Raw genomic sequence first — 23,604 nt, 5'->3', positions numbered from 1 at the left:
AATCTGATAGCTGCCTTTGGAAATCCATCTGACGATGCCCCTACTCTACCCTGTGGAAAACCAACACACTAACACTGACCAGCAGTACCTATGAGCTGATGGCTCCTCTTCAAAGATACAAACTTTGACAACAATATATATATATAAAACAGTGAAACGATTCAATTTAAACAATTTCTGTTTGATTATTTTCATGGACCAGCTAACAATTTAAACCACTGAATACACTCATATTATTTCATAATACAATGAAAGAAACAACATCAAAACATATGGATAAAGAATTTGCACATTTATTTATTAAAAGTCAAACCTTCAAAGTACCTTGTTTTTAATATGAACTTTCCACAACCAATATATTAACTTCTTCTCATTATTTACACTCACTTCCTGGAGCACTTGCAGAAAATACATGCCTCTTGGTCAAAGCCCAGAGTAGAAAATGCAATCAAGCGATATCAGTGTTTTCATACCATACAAATGTATCTTGGCAATCACACTGTCTTGGTTCTCGGAGTTACCCAACTGAGACAGTATCATCAATATGAACACCAATGGGCAGAGCATTATTCATTATATGGAGTACTATCAATTCATTTACCCAAAATATGTTATATAGTATACCATATAGCCTACATTTTGTACAATTCATTTTTGCAATACACCCCAATGACAATTAAAGTAAAAAACAACATAAGGTTGCACAGAATTATATTTTTGATGAACTGGACAGTATTAAAGTGAATATCAGAATATAGGGTGTTTGTCTTTGTACTCCATGCTTTTGGTTCAGCCTTTTCCACAGTGTTAATGTTTCATTTCTGTATGAGAAGCATGGAAAACAAATGTCAGTACACAAACCATACACATCCCGATTATTACAAATCCTTAACAATACAACCAAATTGTGGATATGGGTCTGGATAACTGGACACCCGTTCACTCTTCCCTCTTCTCCAGCTCCAAACATGTCATACTCTGAGCCCAAAATTAATACATAATAAATAGTTCAATATCATCCCAGACTTGAAAGTTTGTCTTTGGAAATAAGAAATAATGAGGATTCTTAGATGTTTCAAAGGACTGAGTAAACGATTGACGAACTAAGGCTTGTTTAATTGGGGCTGCATTCAAAATATTTCAGCTGTTGTGAAGACGGTGTAATGTTATGCACATCTAATTTCCTCAAATGTCTGGTGGAATACTAGACGCCGAGGCATACGGCATAAAGTACTTTTTTACAGAAGAATGACATGCTGAAACACAATGTGACTTTGTTGTAGTAAATGAAGCACAGACCAAATACATGTTGAGTAAATATTTAAAAAATGGGATGTTTCCAGACTGTTTTATCTGTTTTAAACAGCTACTCAATGTGTGCATTTCTCTTTGAAAAATCCTCCTCCACATTCACTACATTTGACCCGTAACTAGTACACAGTCAGGCTCTTGTAAGCTACCCACTGTGAATGTGTTCTATTTCCTTTCTGCTTTTCACCCTGTTCTGATATGTAAAGTCTATACGTGGGCCTATATAAGTGGTCCTTCTCCTACATGGATGGACATTTTTTACAAACATATCATCGTTCCAGTACAAAATTCTTACTCAACTCATTTGTGACGTTTGGATTTCACATTGGCGGCAGAGACTTACCTACTGCACTGTCTGCCAATTGACTTGCTAGCTCAGATATAACTGATCGGGACTGGGAAGGAGTGCCTTGTAATGGCATCAGAATAATTAAGGTACAATGAATGTAATCTCTGTGAATTACAATATGAGGTTTTCTGTCACATTTACACTATGATTTAGCACTTTGCACAGGGCACTATAGTCTGCCCTGCAAGCGCCACTCCATAAGGAATCGAGTCCAGGACATAAATAATAACACTTTTCATGGTATGGAAGGAGATGTTTTGATTAAATTGTCATCCTTCAACGTTTTTTTAAGAGCAGAAAGGCACAAGCTCCACCCAGATAATACATTATATTTTACAATAAGCAATTTGTAAAAAAGTAAACTGTACTGTACAGGTTTTCAGCATGAATACTTTTTCCTGTTGCTCTGTGTAACTCCAGTGATCAATTCTATTGATAGGATTAACGATTAATAATCAGTAACAACACATTATTAAGTTAAGCACTTGTATCTCGCTAAAGCACTTGCTATATACAATGTCATGTGTCTAAACCCACACAATCTACTCCATTGTACCACCAGAACTTTAAATACACAGAAAGCAGCAAAATTCCAGATGCCAGTGAGTCTCATAGTCACAAGAAGACAGTAGCTGTCACTGCCATTTCTCAAGAGATTGCAGACAGATATGCACTGTATAAACTGAAATGACAGCAATTCACTACACTGTTATAGATACAGTATGTATAAAGATTAATTATATGGTAATGAACTTGATACGGAGTCTGTCATCTCAGATTCAGCATATCTAACAGCTTACAAAGTAGGTCAAATTACATAAGCTAGCCAAGTAACTCCAAAATGATACAGTCAAGAGTTTCAAATGATCAATTCATTCTCAGAAGAAACAAAACAATCAGAACACAGGTGAAACAAAATACCATCATTTGTCACTTAAAGGCAGTTGTCTTTTTTTTGTATATTTATCGTCATCATTCTAGAAAAAACGGTACAACAAATCATTGTATGTCTAAAAACAGACTGTCTTTGGTGAAGGGGAACCCACGGCAGTAGTGAAGCACGATGCCGCTGTTACCTCCTCCCTATTTCACTTTGCCTCATGAAGTGAATGTTGTTGGCACTGTCAGAGAGCTCCAGGTACTGCTCCACGGGGAGCACGAAGTAGCCGTCATAGCCGGGAACCCGTCCAGTGGTGAGCAACTGCTGCCTCTCTCCTTCTGTCCAGAGCCTGGAGCCCTCCTCTCCTTCCTCCAGCCTCCTCTGCTCGATGACCCAGGCCTGCTCCACCGCCCTCTGCCGGGCCACCTCCAGCACATGCTCCCTCTCCTCTTCCTCTGTGGCCCCGTAGCGGATGTTGAAGCACAGAGTCCCGTGCTGCATCTGGATGTCAGCGAAGCGCCTAGTCCTCCCATCCACCACCGTCGTCATCTGGGACACGGTCACGTTGACGCCGTTCTCCAGGACGCGACCCGCTCCATTGTGGCCAACCACTCCCAGGTCCCCCTCCAGCAGGCCAGGCTTGACAAAGTAGTGAGTGTCCAGACCGTTTACCGTGAAGTGCAGGCCGGATAGGTAGAGTGCGTGGTTTAGGACTGCTGCCACACGCCGGCTGTCCTCGCTTGCAACCCCAATGATTTCGGTGGTGACAACATTATCTCTGATGGCGAACTTGACACCCTTTCCAAAGATGGAGGAGATGGCAGAGAAGCGGGGCCTCCGGCCATGCCACGCCCCCAGCTGACCAGTCATCTTACTCATAGGCAGTCGGTCCAGAGAGATGAAGTTCTTCAGGTGTTTCTGCAGCTCACACTGGATACCCAACAGAACCTGGCAGACAAACACACATGGGATCGTTATCTAATGATAATAAGGATTTTCAGGTCATCTAATATCTAAGGACCATACATGGCTGGAGATTAGGCTCTGTTAGACTAGGCCTAGTCTAGGTTTAGCTCACCTTGCTAGGGTCCCAGTCTTGTGTCTTGGTTTGAGTCTTCATCATTTCGTAGGTTTGCTCCATGCTCTCCACCTCCGGCTTGGGGTAACCAGGGACAACGTTGTGGAGCTGGAACCCAAACAGTTGCAACCAACTGCTGATGTCTGAAGACAGAAGGTATCGAGGAGTCAATGACAGGGCATTGGATTTGAGCTTTTGTCATGCAACCCAATTGAAACCATCCTGTCTAATTATCTGTCTACACTGCGTGAACAATTATTAGAAAAGTGAGTATTCTGTTCTTATCATTATTTCTATTCACATTTTCCAACTCCAAACCATATAAACTTGAATGCTTATGGGATGTAATCATTTTCAGGTGATATGTATTAGGGTGTGGTGAAAGTGAATAATACCTTATATCAAGGTGTGCATAACTATTAGGAGATTTAACTGAAACTGAAAAGTCAAATGGTAAAATGCCTTTCAGAGGGATGCAACACTCTTCAAATAGCTCAACTATTGAGGCGTGACCACTGGACAATCAAACGTTTTGTTGCGAATAGTCAACTGGGAGTGTAAAGAACGCATGGAGAAGAAAATTCGCAAATGAACTGCAAAAGACTTAAACGTCAAGCTACCAGGAGCCCATTATCCCCCAGTGGCACCATATTCCACAACTGAGAAGACTTAAACGTCAAGCTACCAGGAGCCCATTATCCCCCAGTGGCACCATATTCCACAACTGAGAAGACTTAAACGTCAAGCTACCAGGAGCCCATTATCCCCCAGTGGCACCATATTCCACAACTGAGAAGACTTAAACGTCAAGCTACCAGGAGCCCATTATCCCCCAGTGGCACCATATTCCACAACTGAGAAGACTTAAACGTCAAGCTACCAGGAGCCCATTATCCCCCAGTGGCACCATATTCCACAACTGAGAAGACTTAAACGTCAAGCTACCAGGAGCCCATTATCCCCCAGTGGCACCATATTCCACAACTGAGAAGACTTAAACGTCAAGCTACCAGGAGCCCATTATCCCCCAGTGGCACCATATTCCACAACTGAGAAGACTTAAACGCCAAGCTACCAGGAACCCATTATCCCCCAGTGGCACCATATTCCACAACTGAGAAGACTTAAACGTCAAGCTACCAGGAACCCATTATCCCCCAGTGGCACCATATTCCACAACTGAGAATAATTAAACATCAAGCTACCAGGAACCCATTATCCTCCAGTGGCACCATATTCCACAACTGAAAATAATTAAACATCAAGCTACCAGGAACCCATTATCCTCCAGTGGCACCATATTCCACAACTGAAAATAATTAAACGTCAAGCTACCAGGAACCCATTATCCTCCAGTGCAACCAACTACAACCTACCTGGAGTGTCCAGAAGTACAAGGTGTCAAGTGCTCAGAGACATGGCCAAGGTCAAGAAGGCCTGAAACACGACCAACACTGAATAAGATTCACAAGTTTGGGCAAAGAAATACCTGAAGACAGATTTTTCAAAGGTTTTATGGACAGATGAAATGAGTGACTCTTGATGGACGGGCCCATGGCTGGATCAGTAATGGACACAGGGCACAACTTTGAGTCAGGAGCCAGCAAGGTGGGGGAGGGGTACTGGTATGGGCTGCTATCATTAAGAATGAGGTAGTTGGACCTTTTCAGGTTGAAGATGGGACTGAAACTCAACTCCCAAACCTACTGCCAGTTTCTGGAACATTCTTTCTTCAATCAGTGGTACAGGAAGAAGTTCTCAGCATTCAGGAAGGCCATGATCTTTATGCAGGACAATGCTCCATCACATGCATCCAAGTACTCCACTGCTGGCTAGCCAGTAAAGGCCTCAAAGATGCCTGAATAATGATCTGGCCCCCTTCCTCACCTGACTTAAATCCTATTGAGAACTTGTGGGCCCTTTTCAAATGTGAGATTTACAGTAAGGGAAGACAATACACCTCTTAATAGCATTTGGGAGGCTGTGGTTGCTGCTTCAGCGAAAGTTGACCGTGAACAGATAAAAAAACTGACAGACTCCATGGATGGAAGGCTCATGGCAGTTTTTGAAAATAAGGGTGGCTATATTGGTCACTGAATATTTTTGAAAGGCCAAAAGTTGTATTTAATTGTAATTTTGTGTTACTTATTTGTTACACTTTCTCAAAAAAATTGAGAATTAACAAGTGAGTTGGGAGAATTTATTTTTGTAATTTAGTTGCCTAATATTTATGCACACTTATATTCCCCAGAGAAAGACAAAACTCCCTTTTCCTTTGTTAAACATTCAGGTTTGAGGTTCAATAACATTTTGGATTGACTGAGAGCATTGTGTTTGTTCAACAATAAAATGAATCCTGAGGAATATAATTAGCCTAATAATTGTGCATGCAGTGTATATCTCCTAAGGAACATATAGTGGATCTCATCAACATTAGTCTTACCTGTAGTGAACTTGGTGACATCCTGTAACTCTGCAACAGGGTAGTTGTTTTTGAAGGAGTAGAGGTTGAAAGGCTTGGGGTTGATACTGAGCTCCGTCCACAGGTTATGGTTGGGAGTGGTCCACCTCCCAGCCACCACATCATAGTCCCTCCTCCCCAGGTGGACCAGCTTGGTCAGCGCATCATAGAGACCGCCCTGGAACCCGATGATCAGCAGAAAGGAAGGGTTTGAGTCTTGGTAGATGTCTCCGTAAGGGGTGTAGAGCATCTCCTTGACTATGTGTCCTTGGCTGCTGAAGATGGCCAGTGGTGTGCCAGAGTTATCACAGGCTACGTAGTACTCCTCCCCACTGCTCAGCTCCATGGCGATGAGGTGTCCCTGCAGGTCGTAATAGAGCGAGGTGATCTCAGAGCTGGAGTGGTTGTACATGTGGGTCACCCTGGTGGGTTTGGTCAGGTCGGCATAGAAGTACTGCAGCTGCTGGCCGTCACTGGTCCTGCTGGCCACCCGCCTGCCCAGGCCGTCGTAGCGGTAGTGAACACTCCTCTCTGACACTTTGTCAAACGCTTTGGCAAGCAGCCCGTTGGAGTTGTAATCAAACATGACATTGCCCCGCAGGCGAAGAAAGCCATCTTCATCCATTTTGTACTGAATTTCTCCGAGCCGTGTTATGCGGTCTCGTAAGTCGTAGCGCAGCGGCGTTAGTCTGGCACTGTTGCCATGACTCAGTAAATTAATGTTGCCGTTGAGGTCGTAACTATAGCGCCACTGTGGCCTATCATTCACCGACACAGCCTGGAGCTGACTATCAGCATCATACTCGTATGAGTAGCGTGTGATGTTGTTATCCACACCAATTCTGATGTCACAGATAGTGATGCGGCCCATGTTGTCATACTGCACTGTCATCCAGTAGGCAATAGACTTCAGGATCTCATACTGGACCTCGATCACTTGTCCGTTGGCATTAAATATCTTAGTGTGCTTCATGATGTGTGTAGTGATCACTTGATTGAGGTCATAGTTTATGACACTGAATTTCCCAAACTGTTCAATTCTTCCTGACACATCAACATAACGGTAAAGGTCAATGGGAAGAGGGGTTTCATTAATCATGGCCTGCATGCTGGTGACCCGGAAGTTATTATAGCTGTAGTCAAATCTGGCATTCACCAGGCCCTCCACACTAAACCTGTAGATCTGTCTCCCAACCAGAGGACCTGTGGGGAGAATAATCACCATTAAATTATCAGTTAAAAAACAATGAAACGTCATATCTGAGTAATTATAAAATGTATGTTCATGACTCTAGCAGCTCTTTAAAGTTTGAAGCCATCCATATCACCAATAGCAGAGCAGAGATGCCTGAAGACTACCAATACTAATCCAGGTTATCAAACTGCTTTGTTCACACCCATATGGGTTGCACATAGTATTGCTTAGACTGAACTAACTAAAGCAGAATGAAAGACATTTTAATTACTTCTGTCCTTAGGAGATGAGTATTACATGGTGATAGTATTGTGTGACTGCAAATTAAGTTGGAGGCTGTTGACCTGTCATGCTTGAAATTGCAGATTGAATGACAAAGCAATTGAATGGCAGTTAATTAATGTGGGCTTATTCATTCTCCCAGTCAGCTCTGTAAAGGCCTCTAACAACATGCTCAATAACTTCACTTGGATCTCAAAGCTGCTCAGGAACTCACAGAGCAACAAAAAAAGGCCTAAGTCTGATACTTAGTGTAGGAGTGCACAAGGTTAATTAATTGTTATCTACACTATTGAAGTGATAAAGTGTGTAATAAATAAATATATATATATATATATATATATATATATATATATATATATATATATATATAAAACATCAAAGTAGGTGAAATATAAGTAATTCGTTTTAATGAAGGTATACAGTACATACAACTACATTATCAAAAGTATGTGGACACTCGCTCGTCAAACATCTCACTCCAAAATCATGGGCAATAATATGGAGTTGGTCCCCCCTTTGCTGCTATAACAGCCTCCACTCTTCTGGGAAGGCTTTCAACTAGATGTTGGAAAATTGCTGCAGGGACTTGCTTCCATTCAGACACAAGAGCATTAGTGAGGTCGGGCATTGACATTGGGTGATTAGGCCTGGCTCGCAGTCAGTTTTCCAATTCATCCCAAAGGTGTTCAATGGGGTTGAGGTCAGGGCTCTGTGCAGGCCAGTCAAGTTCTTCCACACCGATCTCGACGAACCATTTCTGTATGGACCTCGCTTTGTGCACGGGGGCATTGTCATGCTGAAACAAGAAGGGCCTTCCCCAAACTGTTGCCACGTAGTTGGAAGCACAAAATCGTCTATAATGTCATTGTATGCTGTAGCGTTAAGATTTTCCTTCACTGGAACTAAGGTGCCTAGCTCAAACCATGAAAAACAGCCCCAGACCATTATTCCTCCACCAAACTTTACAGTTGGCACTATGCATTGTTGCAGGTAGCGTTCTCCTGGCATCTGCCAAACCTAGATTTGTACATCGTATTGCCTTTACACTGACGTTGCTTGCTGACTGACGTTGCTTCCAGAGGCAGTTTGGAACTCGGTAGTGAGTGTTGCAACCGACAGACAATTTTTACTCGCTAAGTGCTTCAGCACGCGGCGTTCACGTTCTGTGAGCTTGTGTGGCCTACCACTTCGCGGCTGAGTCATTGTTGCTCCTAGACATTTCCACTTCACAATTACATCGCTTACAGCTGACTGGGGGCAGCTCTAACAGGGCACAAATTTGATGAACTGACTTGTTGGAAAGGTGTGATCCTACGAAGGTGCAACGTTGAAAGTCACTGAGCTCTTCAGTACAGGCAATTCTACTGCCAATGTCCGTCTATGGAGATTGCACGGCTGTGTGCTCGATTTTATACACCTGTCAGCAACAGGTGTGGCTGAAATAGCCGAATCCACAAATTTGAAGGGGTGTCCACCTACTTTTGGCAATCAATGTACACCATATCAAAACCAGCATGTAAAAGTCCATAATTGAGCCAGCCAAATCAACCAGCCAGGCTATATATTCTCAAGGATTCTCATTCATGTTCTCGTCTACCATCATCCCTCTCTCTCTGCTGTCCCTGATTGCTTATTTCAGCTTCAAATCAGACTTATTGTGGCCAGCCAGTGGAGGACCTGGGATGCTATTAAGAACACGTTCATTTCAATTCGTTAGAAGGAAATGGAGGTGGATTTGTGCAGGGGGCCTAGCATGGAGACTGGGAGAGACTGGCAGAGTCTGGTGACCCCCAACAGCGAGACATGTATGTCTAAAAAAAGGACAGAATAGAAGTCTGTAAAGCTGAGGAAATTGCTCATCAGTGCACAGCAGCACTCCCAATCTCCATCTCTTCAGAATGGGTTCTGATTTGGTGCCCTATATAATCAGTGCGCCATTCCACATTGGCTTTATAGGGATTTCAAATCCCTACTGAGTTCTGGAGACATTCATGGATTTTGCTCCCAAAAATAGATTTAAACTCAGCAGACTGAATAGGATATATCATTCTCATGGGTTAATTATTGGGGCCATATGCCAGAGGATATATTTCAAGAGGTGCTAATAGTGTATTTCATGGTGGTATACTCAATCTCTCAAAGCAGACTTATATGTCAAACTTTAAGTCTACTCTGACATAAAGCATTATCAGAATTGCTTATAGTGATTAGAGCTCACAATGAAGGATCATCTTCAGCTATGCCTAAAGGCCTCCTCATCTAATATAGCTTATATGGCTTATTGTCTTAAACTCCTGCAGAGGTACAACCATTTGTGGTTTTATTTCTTACATTAACCTGTCATAATACATTCCATTATTAAAATCAATAAGCTCCTTTATGGCATCCCAATCATTTAGAATCCATCTTATCATCTTCTTTTTGTTATGTGAGGATCATACTTTATTACTGAGGTTTAACCGGCTTGTCTTCGTTTGAATAGTCATTACATGCTATTCCCCATCCAGTTAGCTAGAAGGTTGGTCTGTATTGCGGTACCTGTCTGTCTGTAGCGGATGGTGCACATGAAGCCCTGGTTCATGAGGTGGATGGTCTTCACCCCCCCGGAGGTCTCCTCGTAGGTGTAGGTGACCAGGGTGGTGTCGTACAGGATCTCTGCCAGGCGGGACTGGCGGGTGTAGCGGTAGAGGATACGGCGGCCAGTGCCCAGGTACAGAGTCTGGAGCAGACGGCCATCATGGCTGTAGTCGTGGATCACAGAGGCTCCGCTGCTGTCTGGTGGGCTGTAGGTGTTCCTGTAGTAGCCCACTGACAGCATAGACTGCAGGCTGTGACGCACCATACTGGGCATGGTCACAGACATCAGGTAGTCCGTGTGGTCATACTCAAAGGTGTACCGCCGCTGGCTGTGCAACAGCAGCATGACCGACTGCAGAACACACAAACAGAAGTGGATTAATGCTCTGAGCTACAGACTGCCACTTCATTCATATCCATACAGAGAACAAACTAAAACAATATTTGTTCCGGATAAATCACGTCTAGCAAATAACTGAATACCTTCTCCAGAAAAGTGTAGCTCCATATCTTCCCATTGGTCCATGTCCTGGAGACCACCCTCCCATTCTCATACTCCAGTTTCTCTGACCAGTTGCCCCTCTGGATGCTGGTAACCAGGCCCGCTGGAGAGTAGGTCACATTCACCTCATTGTACTTGCTGCTGGGAGACCAGACGATGGGACGACCCATCTGGTCATAGAGGATCCGCAGGGTGAACTTGCGGTGGTCGTCATAGATCTTGCCTACTCGTGTGGCTTGGTTAAAGTCTATGGACAGCACGTTTCTGTTGTGAGCCTGGGAATGGTGAGAGACAAGAATGATAGGTGAGTGAGTGGTACAGTCGTTCCTCCAAGTAACAAAACTAGATCTGTTGACTGGAAAACGGTTCTATCCCCGGAGATAAGAGCGATACAATCTATGTTATGTTTAAAAAACAGATCTGTGATGCTGATTCGACACAGAGCTTTTAAAGACTTTAGTGTGATGGTAAATGAGTGTTTTCACGATCACTAGAAATAGCGATTAAGACCGGCAGTAATGGAGCTGAATGTTCCCTCTCTGCCTCAGCTCAACTAGAAATGGGCCCTAAATGCTTTTATTTCATTTCATCCTAATTGGTAGGAGGAAGAAGTTAAACATTCTGCACAGTCTTTCCCTCGTTATCCTCCTTTCTCTGACAGTCATCATCGTATCTCCCTCTGTGCATGTTCTATGAAGTCTGGGATACAATTGATTTCCCAATTTCACTGTCTGAATCTAAAAATATTCCACAAAAAAGTTCTAGGGATCCATAATATTTGAGCAAGTCATGTCTATACAGTTGAAGTCAGAAGTTTACAGACACCTTAGCCAAATACATTTAAACTCAGTTTTCACAATTCCTGACATTTAATCTTAGTAAAAATTCCCTGTTTTAGGTCAGTTAGGGTCACCACTTTATTTTAAGAATGTGAAATGTCACAATAATAGTAGAAATAATGATTTATTTCAGCTTTTATTTCTTTCATCACATTCCCAGTGGGTCAGAAGTTTACGTACACTCAATTAGTATTTGGTACTATTGCTTTAAATTGTTTAACTAGGGTCATACGTTTTGGGTAGCCTTCCACAAGTTTCCCAAAATAAGTTGGGTGAATTTTGGCCCATTCCTCCTGACATGGCTTAGAAAGGAGGATAACGAGGGAAAGACTGTGCAGAATGTTTGACTTATTCCTCCTACCAATCAGGTTTGTAGGCCTCTTTGCTCGCACATGCATTTTCAGTTCTGCCCACAAATTTTCTATAGGATTGAGGTCAGGGCTTTGTGATGGCCACTCCAATACCTTGATTTTGTTGTCCTTAAGCCATTTTGCCACACATTTTGAAGTATGCTTGGGGTCATTGTCCATTTGGAAGACCCATTTGCAACCAAGCTTCCTGACTGATGTCTTGAGATGTTGCTTCAATATATAAACATAATTTTCCCTCCCTCATGATGCCATCTATTTTCTGAAGTGCACCAGTCCCTCCTGCAGCAAAGCACCTCTACAACATGATGCTGCCACCCCCGTGCTTCACGGTTGGAATGGTGTTCTTCGGCTTGCAAGCCTCCCCCTTTTTCCTCCAAACATAACGATGGTCATTATAGTCAAACAGTTCTATTTTTGTTTCATCAGACCAGAGGACATTTCTCCAAAAAGTACAATCTTTGTCCCCATGTGCAGTTGGCTTTTTTATGTCAGTTTTGGAGCAGTGGCTTCTTCTTTCCTGAGCGGAAAAAAGGGGTATGAATACTTTTTTACTTTTTGAAGGCACTGTATATCTTCCATTTACCATGACCTGTAGTGTTATGGAACAGTCATCAAAGTCCCGTAGGGAGACAATCGGTCTGCTGTACTGTACGTAACACCTTCAGCACACTGTTGTATTGTACCACATGGAGACATTCCTCCCACACAACACATATGGTGAGGGGTATTGTGCTCACACAGTCTGTTCTGTCTCTTCCTTACCCTGAGCCTGCGTTCGTAGGCTGTGTAGTTCCCTTTCGCCTGGTCTCTTCGCTGCCTCCACTCGATGACACTGTGAGCATTCTCGCCCGGAAGGGTGATGTTACACTTGCCCACCGTGGGGTTGACCACGCCCGCCGAGATGTGGGGTTCTGTGTTCAGGGTCACCTCCATGCCGCTGGCGAACGTCACCCACAGAGAGCCGTCCGAACTCACACGGTACGTGTTTTGAGCATGCTCTGTGTGGGGGCATGTGACAGAGTAACAGAGAGAGAGAGAGAGGTTAACTCATGCAGTACTACAACAGGGACAGCCAACTCATACTGCCACTGTAGACTACATACCCTAAATGGCAGCAGTCAGAGGGAAAAGTATTATAATTAAACTGACTGTTGAATATGCATATTTCAGTAATACCACTGTGTTATCTCTTCAATAAAAGACATGAATAATATTATTCTCCACTTTTATTGAAGAGATAACAGAATAGTGTATTATTGCACGTGCCATGTGACATTTCATTGGTATCTCCTTGAGTCACTATATTTCTACAAACCACTTGTGTGTCTATGTGAGAACAGAGGTGTGACCGTGTGAAAGGAGATTGTGAGACATGGAATAAACTCCGCTCTCAGCAGCTCTCTCACTTCTCTCTCACTTCTCTCTCACTTCTCTCTTCTTTGCTGTTTGTAGGAAAGTCCGTGTTTACTTCCTCACCAACTCTTCACACCTTTGTCAGACCTGTCATCTCATTTTTATTTTAATGCTCTATTAAATAGCTGTTGGGCCGTCATTAAAATGGTTAACCTTGTAAAGGCATTTATGTGAACAATGCGTTAAGGAGACCGAAATAACTCAGATATAGAAAGGAATGCATTTGCTTCATCATTGCTGGTGACATGCCTGACTTCACATGGCCTCTCCCCAGTGACAGTGCAGCATGATAATGAAAAAAATAAAATAAACGAGAGATGAGAAACTGACGCGAAACCTTACTACTACCTTGGCGTAATGTATAGATAGTGCTGGCAGCAGAGAAGTTTGTGGCTGTGATGAATTTCTCCCGATTTGAAGTGTCTGCTTCCACCCGCACTGATTTCTCCATATTGCCGTAGAAACTGCTGACCTCTCCCGTTGGCAAGGTGACATTGATGAGATGACCATCAGAATTATACCTGGTCAAGGACACACCCAGTCATATAACATCCTAACAAGGTCTGAAATCTGGGTCTTAAAATATTGTGACAACCTTGTATAGTAAAATGGAAACATTTACTGTGGATTCCAGAATATTCAAATTTTGGAAGGAGCTGAGCGCCTTCCTGTAGTTCCATAGTTTCACCACTGGGTGACAGTATAACAATGCTGCTGGAACAAAGGAGCCAATGAGGTTTGACCTCCAACGGCAGTCACTGCAGGACACTGAGGACAGTATTAGAATGGAGTTTGAGTGGATTTGGGCTTTTTCACAGGGACACAATAAAGGGGAGGTTGTATTGCCGATCAGACTAAATTAAAGGGAGGAAAATAAAGAGGCAGTGAAAAGGATTCTTTGCCCCTGACATCCGAACAGATTTTAAACCCAATGCGCCCCTGAACAAATCCCTCAATATGCCTACGCAAACATTTTATATAATCACACTATTCCCACTTCTCTTTCAGGCTTTGATTCACCAACAAAAAGAAGACAATTTCCGCAGGCCAGCCTGTGGAATTGCCCCAATTAGAGAAAAACATAATTTAGGAAATAATCTTCTATTAGAAAATCCATTTATATTTCCTTTTTTTCTGACAATCTTATTTATATACCTTTCAAATTTCACATATTCCAAACTCTCTGAAAAACTGCAATACTGCAGCAAAATGTTACTGTATAATGGGAGTGTAGGTGGTGAAGCTCTTAAAGCTTCACATAGAGGCAGACAGGAACAAGACTTTGGCTGTGATATGCAGGATGCTAATAGAGTATATTCTTAAGCATAATTGTCATTGACGTCAATAGACAGACGGGAAGGAGTGCTGCGGAATACTCACTGATAGACCGTTGTCCAGGCAATCTCATTGCTCATGGTTGCCAGGAGACCTGAGTTGCCATGGTAGCTGATCTGCGCTAGGTCATGCGCCAGGGCGGAGACCTTCTTGAGGACACCCCCATTGCTGATAGTGAGCCAATAGACCTGACCCCCGGGCACCAGCAGCCAGAGGGGCACGCCATTGGCATCACGGCGCACGTGGACCGCGGTGTCGTCGCTGGAGACCACGGCGCTCACGTCGCCCTCTCCTGAGTAGGTGAAGTTATAGACGTAGTCTCCGGTGACCAGGCTGCGGGTGTGGAGGTGGGTGCCGTTCACGCTGAACAGATAGAGCTCCTGGTCCACCACAGAGGTGATCTCATACATGCTGTTCTGGTTGAGCTGGGGCCTGTTGGGGGACAGGGCCCTGATACGGATGTTCCCCAGGTCTGAGATGTACAGAGTCCCGTTAGGGGAAACAGCCAGGGACGAGGGAGCCTTTAGCTTGGCATCACGGGCATATCCACCATCGCCTGTGGAAAAAGGACAATGCAGAGATTGAGCACTCAACCAGCTAAGGTAGAATACATTGAAAAACTATTTATGTATTTATACTTATAATAATGTGGTGTTTGACAAGTCGCGATGTCAAATAAAATGTATATGAATAATACATCATAGACAAACTGAGTGTTGAGCAAAAGCCAAATTAAGTTGCAGTTCATCCCAGCCCTCTACTGAGATATTTCACAAGTTAAAGTATCTTTGTTTTGTCAAGCTAGACTGATGCCACCATAACCATCATGCGGGCGGGTTACAATAGTTCCAAATCATTGCATGTCCATCCAGAGAGCCTCTCCACAGGTCTCTGATAGACTGCTGAAGTTAGTCTGAGGCATAATGGTGTTCACAACAGGGGACCCACCAGAGAAGCAGTCACAGTTGGGGTCGATCTTGCAGTCACACTCAGTGGGCGCCCCGGCCACCACAGAGATCTCCCCGTTGGTGGTGACCTCCTGGATGCGGTTGATCTTCCTCTCGTCCGTCTCAGCGATGTAGAGAGTGCCCTGGTGGGAAACTGCGATGGCTTTGGCTGCCTCCAGGGTGGAGTGGACAGCTGCCTTGCTGACCAGGTAGTGGTCGATCCCAGGGACCTGGCAGTGGATGGGCCGTCCCGCCACGATCCTCACCTGGCTGCTCTCTGACACCTGGATCACTATGTTGTTGTCCAAGATGTATAGGGAGTTGTCCATGGGGTTGACAGCCAGGTAGGTGGGCCATTCTAGACGAACCTAGAGCAGGGAAACAGTGTACATAGATGGGTGCCGCAAAGTTTCTCCTGAAACATTTCCTTTACAGTTTTTCTACTGTCTTTGATGATCTAAATTGCATCGTATTGTAATTCATATTATGCAATGTTATGTAAAATAAGTAGTCAGAATTGCACAGACAGTGCCTTCAGAAAGTATTCACACCCCTTGACTTTTTCCAGATTTTGTTGTGCTACAAAGTGGGATTAAAATTGATTTGTCTTTTTTTTTAAACGATCTACACAAAATAATCTGTAATGTCAAAGTAGAAGAAAAATTCTAACATTTGTAAAATATTTATAAAAAATACTGATTAGATAAGTATTCAACCCCCTGATTCAATACATTCTAGAATCCCCTTTGGCAGAGATTACAGCTGTGAGTTTTTCTGGGAAAGTCTCTAAGAGCTTTCCACACCTGAATTGTGCAACATTTGCCCATTATTCTTTTTAAAATTCTTCTACTGTCAAATTGGTTGTTGATTATTGCTATACAACCATTTTCAGGTCTTGCCAAAGCTTTTTAAGCAGATTTAAGTCAAAACTGTAACTCGGCCATTCAGAAACATTCACTGTCTTCTTGGTACCTCCAGTGTAGAATTAGCCTTGTGTTTTAGGTTATTGTCCTGCTGAAAGGTGAATTCATCTCCCAGTGTCTGGTGTAAAGTAGACTGAATCTGTGGTTGAAATTCCCTGCTCGACTGAGGGACCTTACAGATAATTGTATATGTGGGGTGCAGAGATGAGTTAGTCGTTCAAAAATCATGTTAAACACTAGAATTGCACACAGTGAGCATGTGACTTGTTAAGCACATTTTTACTCCTGAACTTATTTAGGCCATAACTAAGGGGTTGAATACTTATTGACTCAAGACATTTCAGCTTTTCATTTTTTATTAATTTGTAAACATTTCGAAAAGCATAATTCCACTTTGACATTATGCGGTATTGTGTGTAGGCCAGTGACACATTTTTTTCCAATATAATCCATTTTAAATGTGGAAAAAGTCGAGGGGTGTGAATTATTTCTGAAGGCACTGTACTGTACGCTGTGTAGACTTCTTGGGCAAAGTCTGTCAGTGTCATACATTCAGCAATATTAAGTAGGCCATTTCAAATAGAGGACATATTGTGAAAGCCGTATAATAGCATGTGACTATTGTACAATTGTACAAGTGGTAATGTAACTAAGGTCATTTTTGTACGTGTGCTCACACTGTATTCCCCTGAGACTCAGCTAAGGACACACATTTGAAATAAAAAGCTCCAAGGTACAGTTCACTAAGCATGAGTGGGATACTTAAGGGTGCTGGACAGTCCTAATAAAGAAATGTGCCCATATAATCACCCCTGTGTTTAATCGGATCATGAAAAACCATTCTTCCACCACAAATAATGGGTGCAAAGTGTTCCTGCACAATAGGGGTGAATGATTCAGATTGGTGGAGGATAAAATGAGTTGCCATCTCACCTTCAAGCACTCTGAGATGATCTGATGAAAGGGACTGTATAAATGCAAGTCAATTGTGCATGAATGAAAGGGATCTGTTCAGGAATAATTTGACACTTCTCTACACTGGTAACAAAATCTACTGACAGTATAGTGTCCACGCATTCAAATTGGAGGTGAGTTGTCCCACTGCAGCCATTGTTTCAAAGCACATCTGTGTTGTGAGAGAAGCCTGGCAGCCCTCCCCCCCAAAAAAAAACAACGCTAATTGACATCATGCGTTTTTCTGTCCTGCGATTGAAAAAACAAAATCAATGCAACCTGCTCCACCTAAAAGCTGTCATATGCTTGCATTTTGTTTGCATGAAAATCTGGAATAGTGTGATAGGCTCTGTCACATATAATACACTATCACTGAACTTTTCCATGATTTCAGTTCACTCTGTACCCACACAATGCTAATCTGTTTGCAGTGACTCAATACAACTCTCTCCCAACCATTATAAATAAAGTGCTTTATTATTCACTTGCAGGGGTCTCATTTGCTAGGGGAGGGGAACCAGAGAGTTATGCCTTATTGCACTGTAAAAGCCCGGAGTGGTGGATTGCATGGAGTATTGGACTCCCTTTGTTTCTTAGATCTCTGCAGCCTTCTATTGTTTTCAGAATGGCTTGGGGGAGAAACACATTGCTCTTGAGATGAGACAGTGTTTATCTTCCAGTGTGATTCAACAACTAAATAACTCTCATTTGCCTCCTGCACAGAAATCAGCTTTGTTCCAATCTGGGGTCACAGTTTAAAGTATTTGTTGGGCTGTGCATGCTGAGAGGCCTTAGGCCTTGCACACACCAACACATATGCATGGTGAGTTCTGGAGAAAAGGGAATACCATTGCCAAACCTATATATAAACCACCACCAAACATTATATTAAAAATGGCCAACTCACTGCAATACTGGCCATTACTGTGATTCGAGGCTGTGGTCTGATAGTTTGGATATCTGATTATATCACAGTAGAACATCAAGCTTTGCATGTGAGATACCTGAGGAGGAGGGAGAGCGCCAACTTGCAAGTTAGCATCTTGTGGATGAAGTTGTTAAAAATCACTCCACTGCATAATACATCCGTGGAAAAGGGCTCATTCAGAAAACCAACAAAAGGAATTGTCAGAAAATGAAAGCCAGGAACGCAAAGCCTGAAACACGGACAGTAAAAAGAATAGCTGTATGCAAGATATCATCTGAATTTCAAGCATTTAATGCTTCGTCATGCAGCTTCTCAAATGTCAAATGTCTATGGGAATAATAGGGAGTGTCAATGATCGGATTATTGTGATGCAAAATAGGCTTTCGTTCTCACAAGCATACAGTATCCTCCTATATACAGGTTTAATTGAGACGGTACAGTATGCAATGTCCCTGTTGCCTCTCTCTACAGCATCACAATCTCAGACTCAGATCATGCGAATGCTCTGGAGGAAACCCACACCCATTATGATCTAATATAGTTTTGTCGCTTTTCATGAGTGCTTTGATGGGTTCATCGGCACGTGATCCAGCCCAGTGATGCGCATGGATAATCATTCTACAGGAGTAGCATTCTACAGGAGTAGCATTCTACAGGAGTAAATCTGGGCATAAGAGAAGAATTGTGCGCTCCTTATGTGATAAGCCCTTATGGGGGCACAGCAGTTAATTTCCCTGTTCCCTATTCAGAGCTGTGCAACCCGCTCAGATGTGGGTCAATGTGCTGTGCTGCTGTGAAGAAGAGAGAGAGATAAAAGGGTAGAGAGAAAGGCAGAGAGAGAGAGAGAGAGAGAGTGGTACACTCTTAGAAGTCGCTCTGGATAAGAGCGTCTGCTAAATGACTTAAATGTAAATGTAAAAAAAGGTGCTATCTAGAACCTAAAAGGGTTCTTTGGCTGTCCCCATAGGAGAACCCTTTGAAGACCTTGTTTTTGTTCTAAGTAGAACCCTTTTGGTTCCAGGTAGAACCATTTCAGTTTCATGTAGAACCCTTTCTACAGAGGGTTCTACATGAAACCCAAAAGGGATTTACCTGGAAACAAAAAGGGTTCTCCTATGGGGACAGCTGAAGAACCCTTTTTTCTAAGAGTGTCGAGGAAGAGGGGTAGAGAGATAAAGAGAGAGAGTCTGTAGGGAGAGTGTGACTGTAGGGCATATATCTGCAGCCCTCTCTGAAGGTTAGCCAGCCTCAGCATTTTTACAACTTTTGGTGAGAACTTAATAAGGTGGTTTCCTATGGCAAGGTCCGGGGGGCTGAGAATAATTGCTCTCTGAGTCAGGGTGCATCCCGTGCTGGTCTGGGCCTCAGCTGCCCGTGAGAGCAGAGACAGAAGCCAGAATATAATTCACCATTGAGAGGGAGCATTCAGGGGCTGAGGCCAGTTAATCATGACGGGAACGTCTCAAAGGAAATGTCCTCTATCAGGCCTCTCCATTTTTATAGGTCAGATAGATATATAAGATCTGTCTTTTTTTTCTTTCTTTTTTTATAAACCTCTTGGACATTAAAGTCTAATTGCTGATCACTAATATCAGTTTTAATGCTTTGATGACTGATTGACGATTTAAACTCTGTTACTTATAGATGACTGCATATAGGTTCAAATGGAATTGTTGCATGATTAGATCCTTGGAACTAAAGGAGGATATACATATTAGATAAGGGGTATAGAATAGCTTTTGAAATACCATTCTGTCTGTTTAGTCTACCAGTACTGCTCTAAGTAAACGTCGGGCTTGGAAAACCTGACATTCCTAGCTATGTGTGTGTCTGTGTGTGTCTGTGTGTCTGTGTGTCTGTGTGTGTGTCTGTGTGTGTCTGTGTGTGTCTGTGTGTGTGTGTCTGTGTGTGTGTGTGTGTGTGTGTGTGTGTGTGTGTGTGTGTGTGTGTGTGTGTGTGTGTGTGTGTGTGTGTGTGTGTGTGCGTGCGTGCGTGTATTAGCCGTCTAGCCATCTCACCTGTGAAATATCCATGCGGGCGTCACAGCTTAACGGTTGAGTGGACATCAAGCCGTTGGAACCAATGACAGTTGATATCATTCCTTTCCCATTGATCTTGCGAATCATGGTTCCATCAACAAAGTAGACAAATCCTTGCTTGTCCACTGCAATCCCTGTCGGAGGGGAAGGAGAGACAATTCATTACTGCACAGCTCAGGTAGCAGTAACAGCAGTAAAACGTTGTTTGAATGTTCAGTTAGATGCCTAAACAGGGTTGTCACAGAGTAGATGTGATTAAAATGACAATATTAGAAGTTTGATATTACATTGACGGTCAAGAGACCAGTCAGGTGACACAGGCTGGTTATGACAATCATTTAGGTATATTATTACTGAACTCCCTTTAAAGGAAGATGATGAAATACTGTATGTCATCTTAACACTCTCATTCATTCCTTATTGGACAATACACATATACACATTACACCAGGGCTTCCCAAACCTTTTGCCCTGGCACTACACAGCTGCTTCAAATAATCAAAGCTTGATGATGAGTTGGTTATTGTAATCAGTTATGTAGTGCTAGGGTAAAAACCAAAAGGTGCACCCAGGAGGGGGGGGGGGGGCCCGGGACTGAGTTTGGGAAACCCTTCATTAGACAACAGTGAGTCTGAAGCATGTTTGTTCAAAGAGTGATTCTTCATGGTAGAGTGAGGAGCATGTGACTACTTTTATCCCCGTCATCAGCCCCCTTCTCCCCACAGAGATGTGTGCTGCATGATAATATAGCCAATTCATTTAATCAAGTGTCTGGGTATTATCTGATGAGATTTGCACTGCAAGTTGGGAGCCTCTAGAGTTCACAAAGCAATGCAGATTCCAGATCGCATGCTGCTGGCTTCTCTACCGTTCTCCGATCCCAATGAATGAAGCAGCTTTAATCGTCTTAGAGGAGCTTACATCCTTAAAACCAACTCTAACATTTCAGTTTGAAAGAGGTTCAAGGCAACGATTTGGCTAGTTGCAATATGCATGGAGCAGCATCTTCTTATTGTGTTCATTGAAAAAGATGACAAAATAGTCAACACAGCAACAGTGGATGACAACCCTTCTCTGTGAATGAAAAGATGTGGTCTGAGTAAAATGTGAATAGATAGAAGTATATGCTTTTGAGGTTTCAACGTGTGTTTTGAAGCTAACGTTTTTAACACACTGACCAGTGCCCAAAAAATAAAAGGTATGTAATAAATAATACACTTCAATATGGTTTCATTCTTTGCCATAACTACTGCCTGATTACACTACCGGTCAAAGGTTTTAGAACACCTACTCATTCAAGGGCTTTTCTTCATTTTTCAAAACTATTTTCTGCATTGTAGAATAATAGGGACGACATCAAAACTATGAAATAACACATGGAATCATGTAGTAACCAAAAAATCAAATCAAAATATATTTTATATTTGAGATTCTTTAAATAGCCACCCTTTGCCTTAATGACAGCTTTGCACACTCTACATATACACTGTACTGTGTAGGTTTTCAACTAAGACCGTCAACGTAGGCTTGGGAGCTGAAAAGAACAGCTGTGTGACATGCAACTGTGGAATTACACAACAACACAATGTTTGTGCATTTCATGTTTAATCGGGAATGGACAATTCTGAGGTACAGTGCAGTAAATGGATTGCCATGGAGAGGCCTACAGTGCAGTAAATGGATTGCCATGGAGAGGCCTACAGTACAGTAAATGGATTGCCATGGAGAGGCCTACAGTGCAGTAAATGGATTGCCATGGAGAGGCCTACAGTGCAGTAAATGGATTGCCATGGAGAGGCCTACAGTGCAGTAAATGGATTGCCATGGAGAGGCCTACAGTGCAGTAAATGGATTGCCATGGAGAGGCCTACAGTGCAGTAAATGGATTGCCATGGAGAGGCCTACAGTGCAGTAAATGGATTGCCATGGAGAGGCCTACAGTGCAGTAAATGGATTGCCATGGAGAGGCCTACAGTGCAGTAAATGGATTGCCATGGAGAGGCCTACAGTGCAGTAAATGGATTGCCATGGAGAGGCCTACAGTACAGTAAATGGATTGCCATGGAGAGGCCTACAGTGCAGTAAATGGATTGCCATGGAGAGGCCTACAGTGCAGTAAATGGATTGCCATGGAGAGGCCTACAGTGCAGTAAATGGATTGCCATGGAGAGGCCTACAGTGCAGTAAATGGATTGCCATGGAGAGGCCTACAGTACAGTAAATGGATTGCCATGGAGAGGCCTACAGTGCAGTAAATGGATTGCCATGGAGAGGCCTACAGTGCAGTAAATGGATTGCCATGGAGAGGCCTACAGTGCAGTAAATGGATTGCCATGGAGAGGCCTACGGTGCAGTAAATGGATTGCCATGGAGAGGCCTTGGAAATCCTATAGAATGGACTTCTTTACTTTGTCCGTGTGAACAATCAGACAACACAATTCTGCCATTGATCCTTGTACCCAGGGGCGCAAATTTCACTAGGGACATGTCCCCCCCACAATCTGAAAGTGATACAAAACGAGGCAACGGTGTGCTTTAGGACCATGTGGACGCTTCCGAGCGGTCGGGTAAGTTGTTTGAGTGTTTATCTGACTGGATCAAATCAAATTTAAAATAATGCCCCCCCCCACTTCTAAAACCAAAGTTGCGCCCCTGATTGTACCACTCAAGGTCAGGTTGAGATATCCTGTCGAGTCAGACACTTAGTAAGCCTAGTGGGCTGAATGGCATCATGTTGGCTGCTTCTCTGGGACTAGCCTTGGACCTATTGGCTTTGTGTCCATGTCCACACAGTGTTTACATCAGGGCTGGCCAGCCAACTCGTCTAGGGGAGCTGTATGTCTGTATGCTGCCAGTTATCTCTCATTCAGCCACTGGTCAGGGCCAGAGAAACCAGGAGAGTAGACTCACTCCTCTGACCAATCAATGATGAAACCAATCAATTAATAGTCATTTATTTCAACATTGTGTACATAAGATGATACTGAGATCCTACAGATACCGTGTGTGGTTAAGATTTCCTGGAAAATCTTAATAATCTATTCGAGCAGTCTGAACAAACTCTGCACATGACAACATTATATCCTCAAATATGCAATGATTGGTAGGCTAATTTAATTTAAGACACAGAGATACTGAGGAATATATTTTTAACTGATTGCCAGACATGTGCCCATGAATAATAGAAATCCAAATGCATAATTAGATTTTTTCTAAAATA

General features: G+C 43.0%; 1 protein-coding gene across 1 annotated transcript in view; it reads right to left on the bottom strand.

Annotated features, from left to right (window-relative positions):
* Positions 1 to 273: 273 nt before the first annotated feature.
* Positions 274 to 23,604, bottom strand: part of LOC115135756 (teneurin-1-like) — a 42,393-nt gene continuing 19,062 nt past the window's right edge. Inside the window, exons 9-18 of the mRNA XM_065023360.1 lie at positions 20,364 to 20,518; positions 15,542 to 15,908; positions 14,639 to 15,149; positions 13,607 to 13,779; positions 12,608 to 12,843; positions 10,617 to 10,910; positions 10,095 to 10,485; positions 6,062 to 7,282; positions 3,619 to 3,761; positions 274 to 3,488 (exon numbers count right to left, since the gene is read on the bottom strand). Coding sequence (XP_064879432.1) covers positions 2,733 to 3,488; positions 3,619 to 3,761; positions 6,062 to 7,282; positions 10,095 to 10,485; positions 10,617 to 10,910; positions 12,608 to 12,843; positions 13,607 to 13,779; positions 14,639 to 15,149; positions 15,542 to 15,908; positions 20,364 to 20,518 — 4,247 coding nt within the window. The 3' untranslated portion in view covers positions 274 to 2,732. The remainder of the gene's footprint in view (positions 3,489 to 3,618; positions 3,762 to 6,061; positions 7,283 to 10,094; positions 10,486 to 10,616; positions 10,911 to 12,607; positions 12,844 to 13,606; positions 13,780 to 14,638; positions 15,150 to 15,541; positions 15,909 to 20,363; positions 20,519 to 23,604) is intronic.

Source organism: Oncorhynchus nerka, linkage group LG10, assembly GCF_034236695.1.
Source record: "Oncorhynchus nerka isolate Pitt River linkage group LG10, Oner_Uvic_2.0, whole genome shotgun sequence".
Classification (NCBI taxonomy): domain Eukaryota; kingdom Metazoa; phylum Chordata; class Actinopteri; order Salmoniformes; family Salmonidae; genus Oncorhynchus; species Oncorhynchus nerka.
The sequence above is the reverse complement of the archived record's forward strand: the minus strand, read 5'-3'. Positions and strand labels throughout refer to the sequence as shown.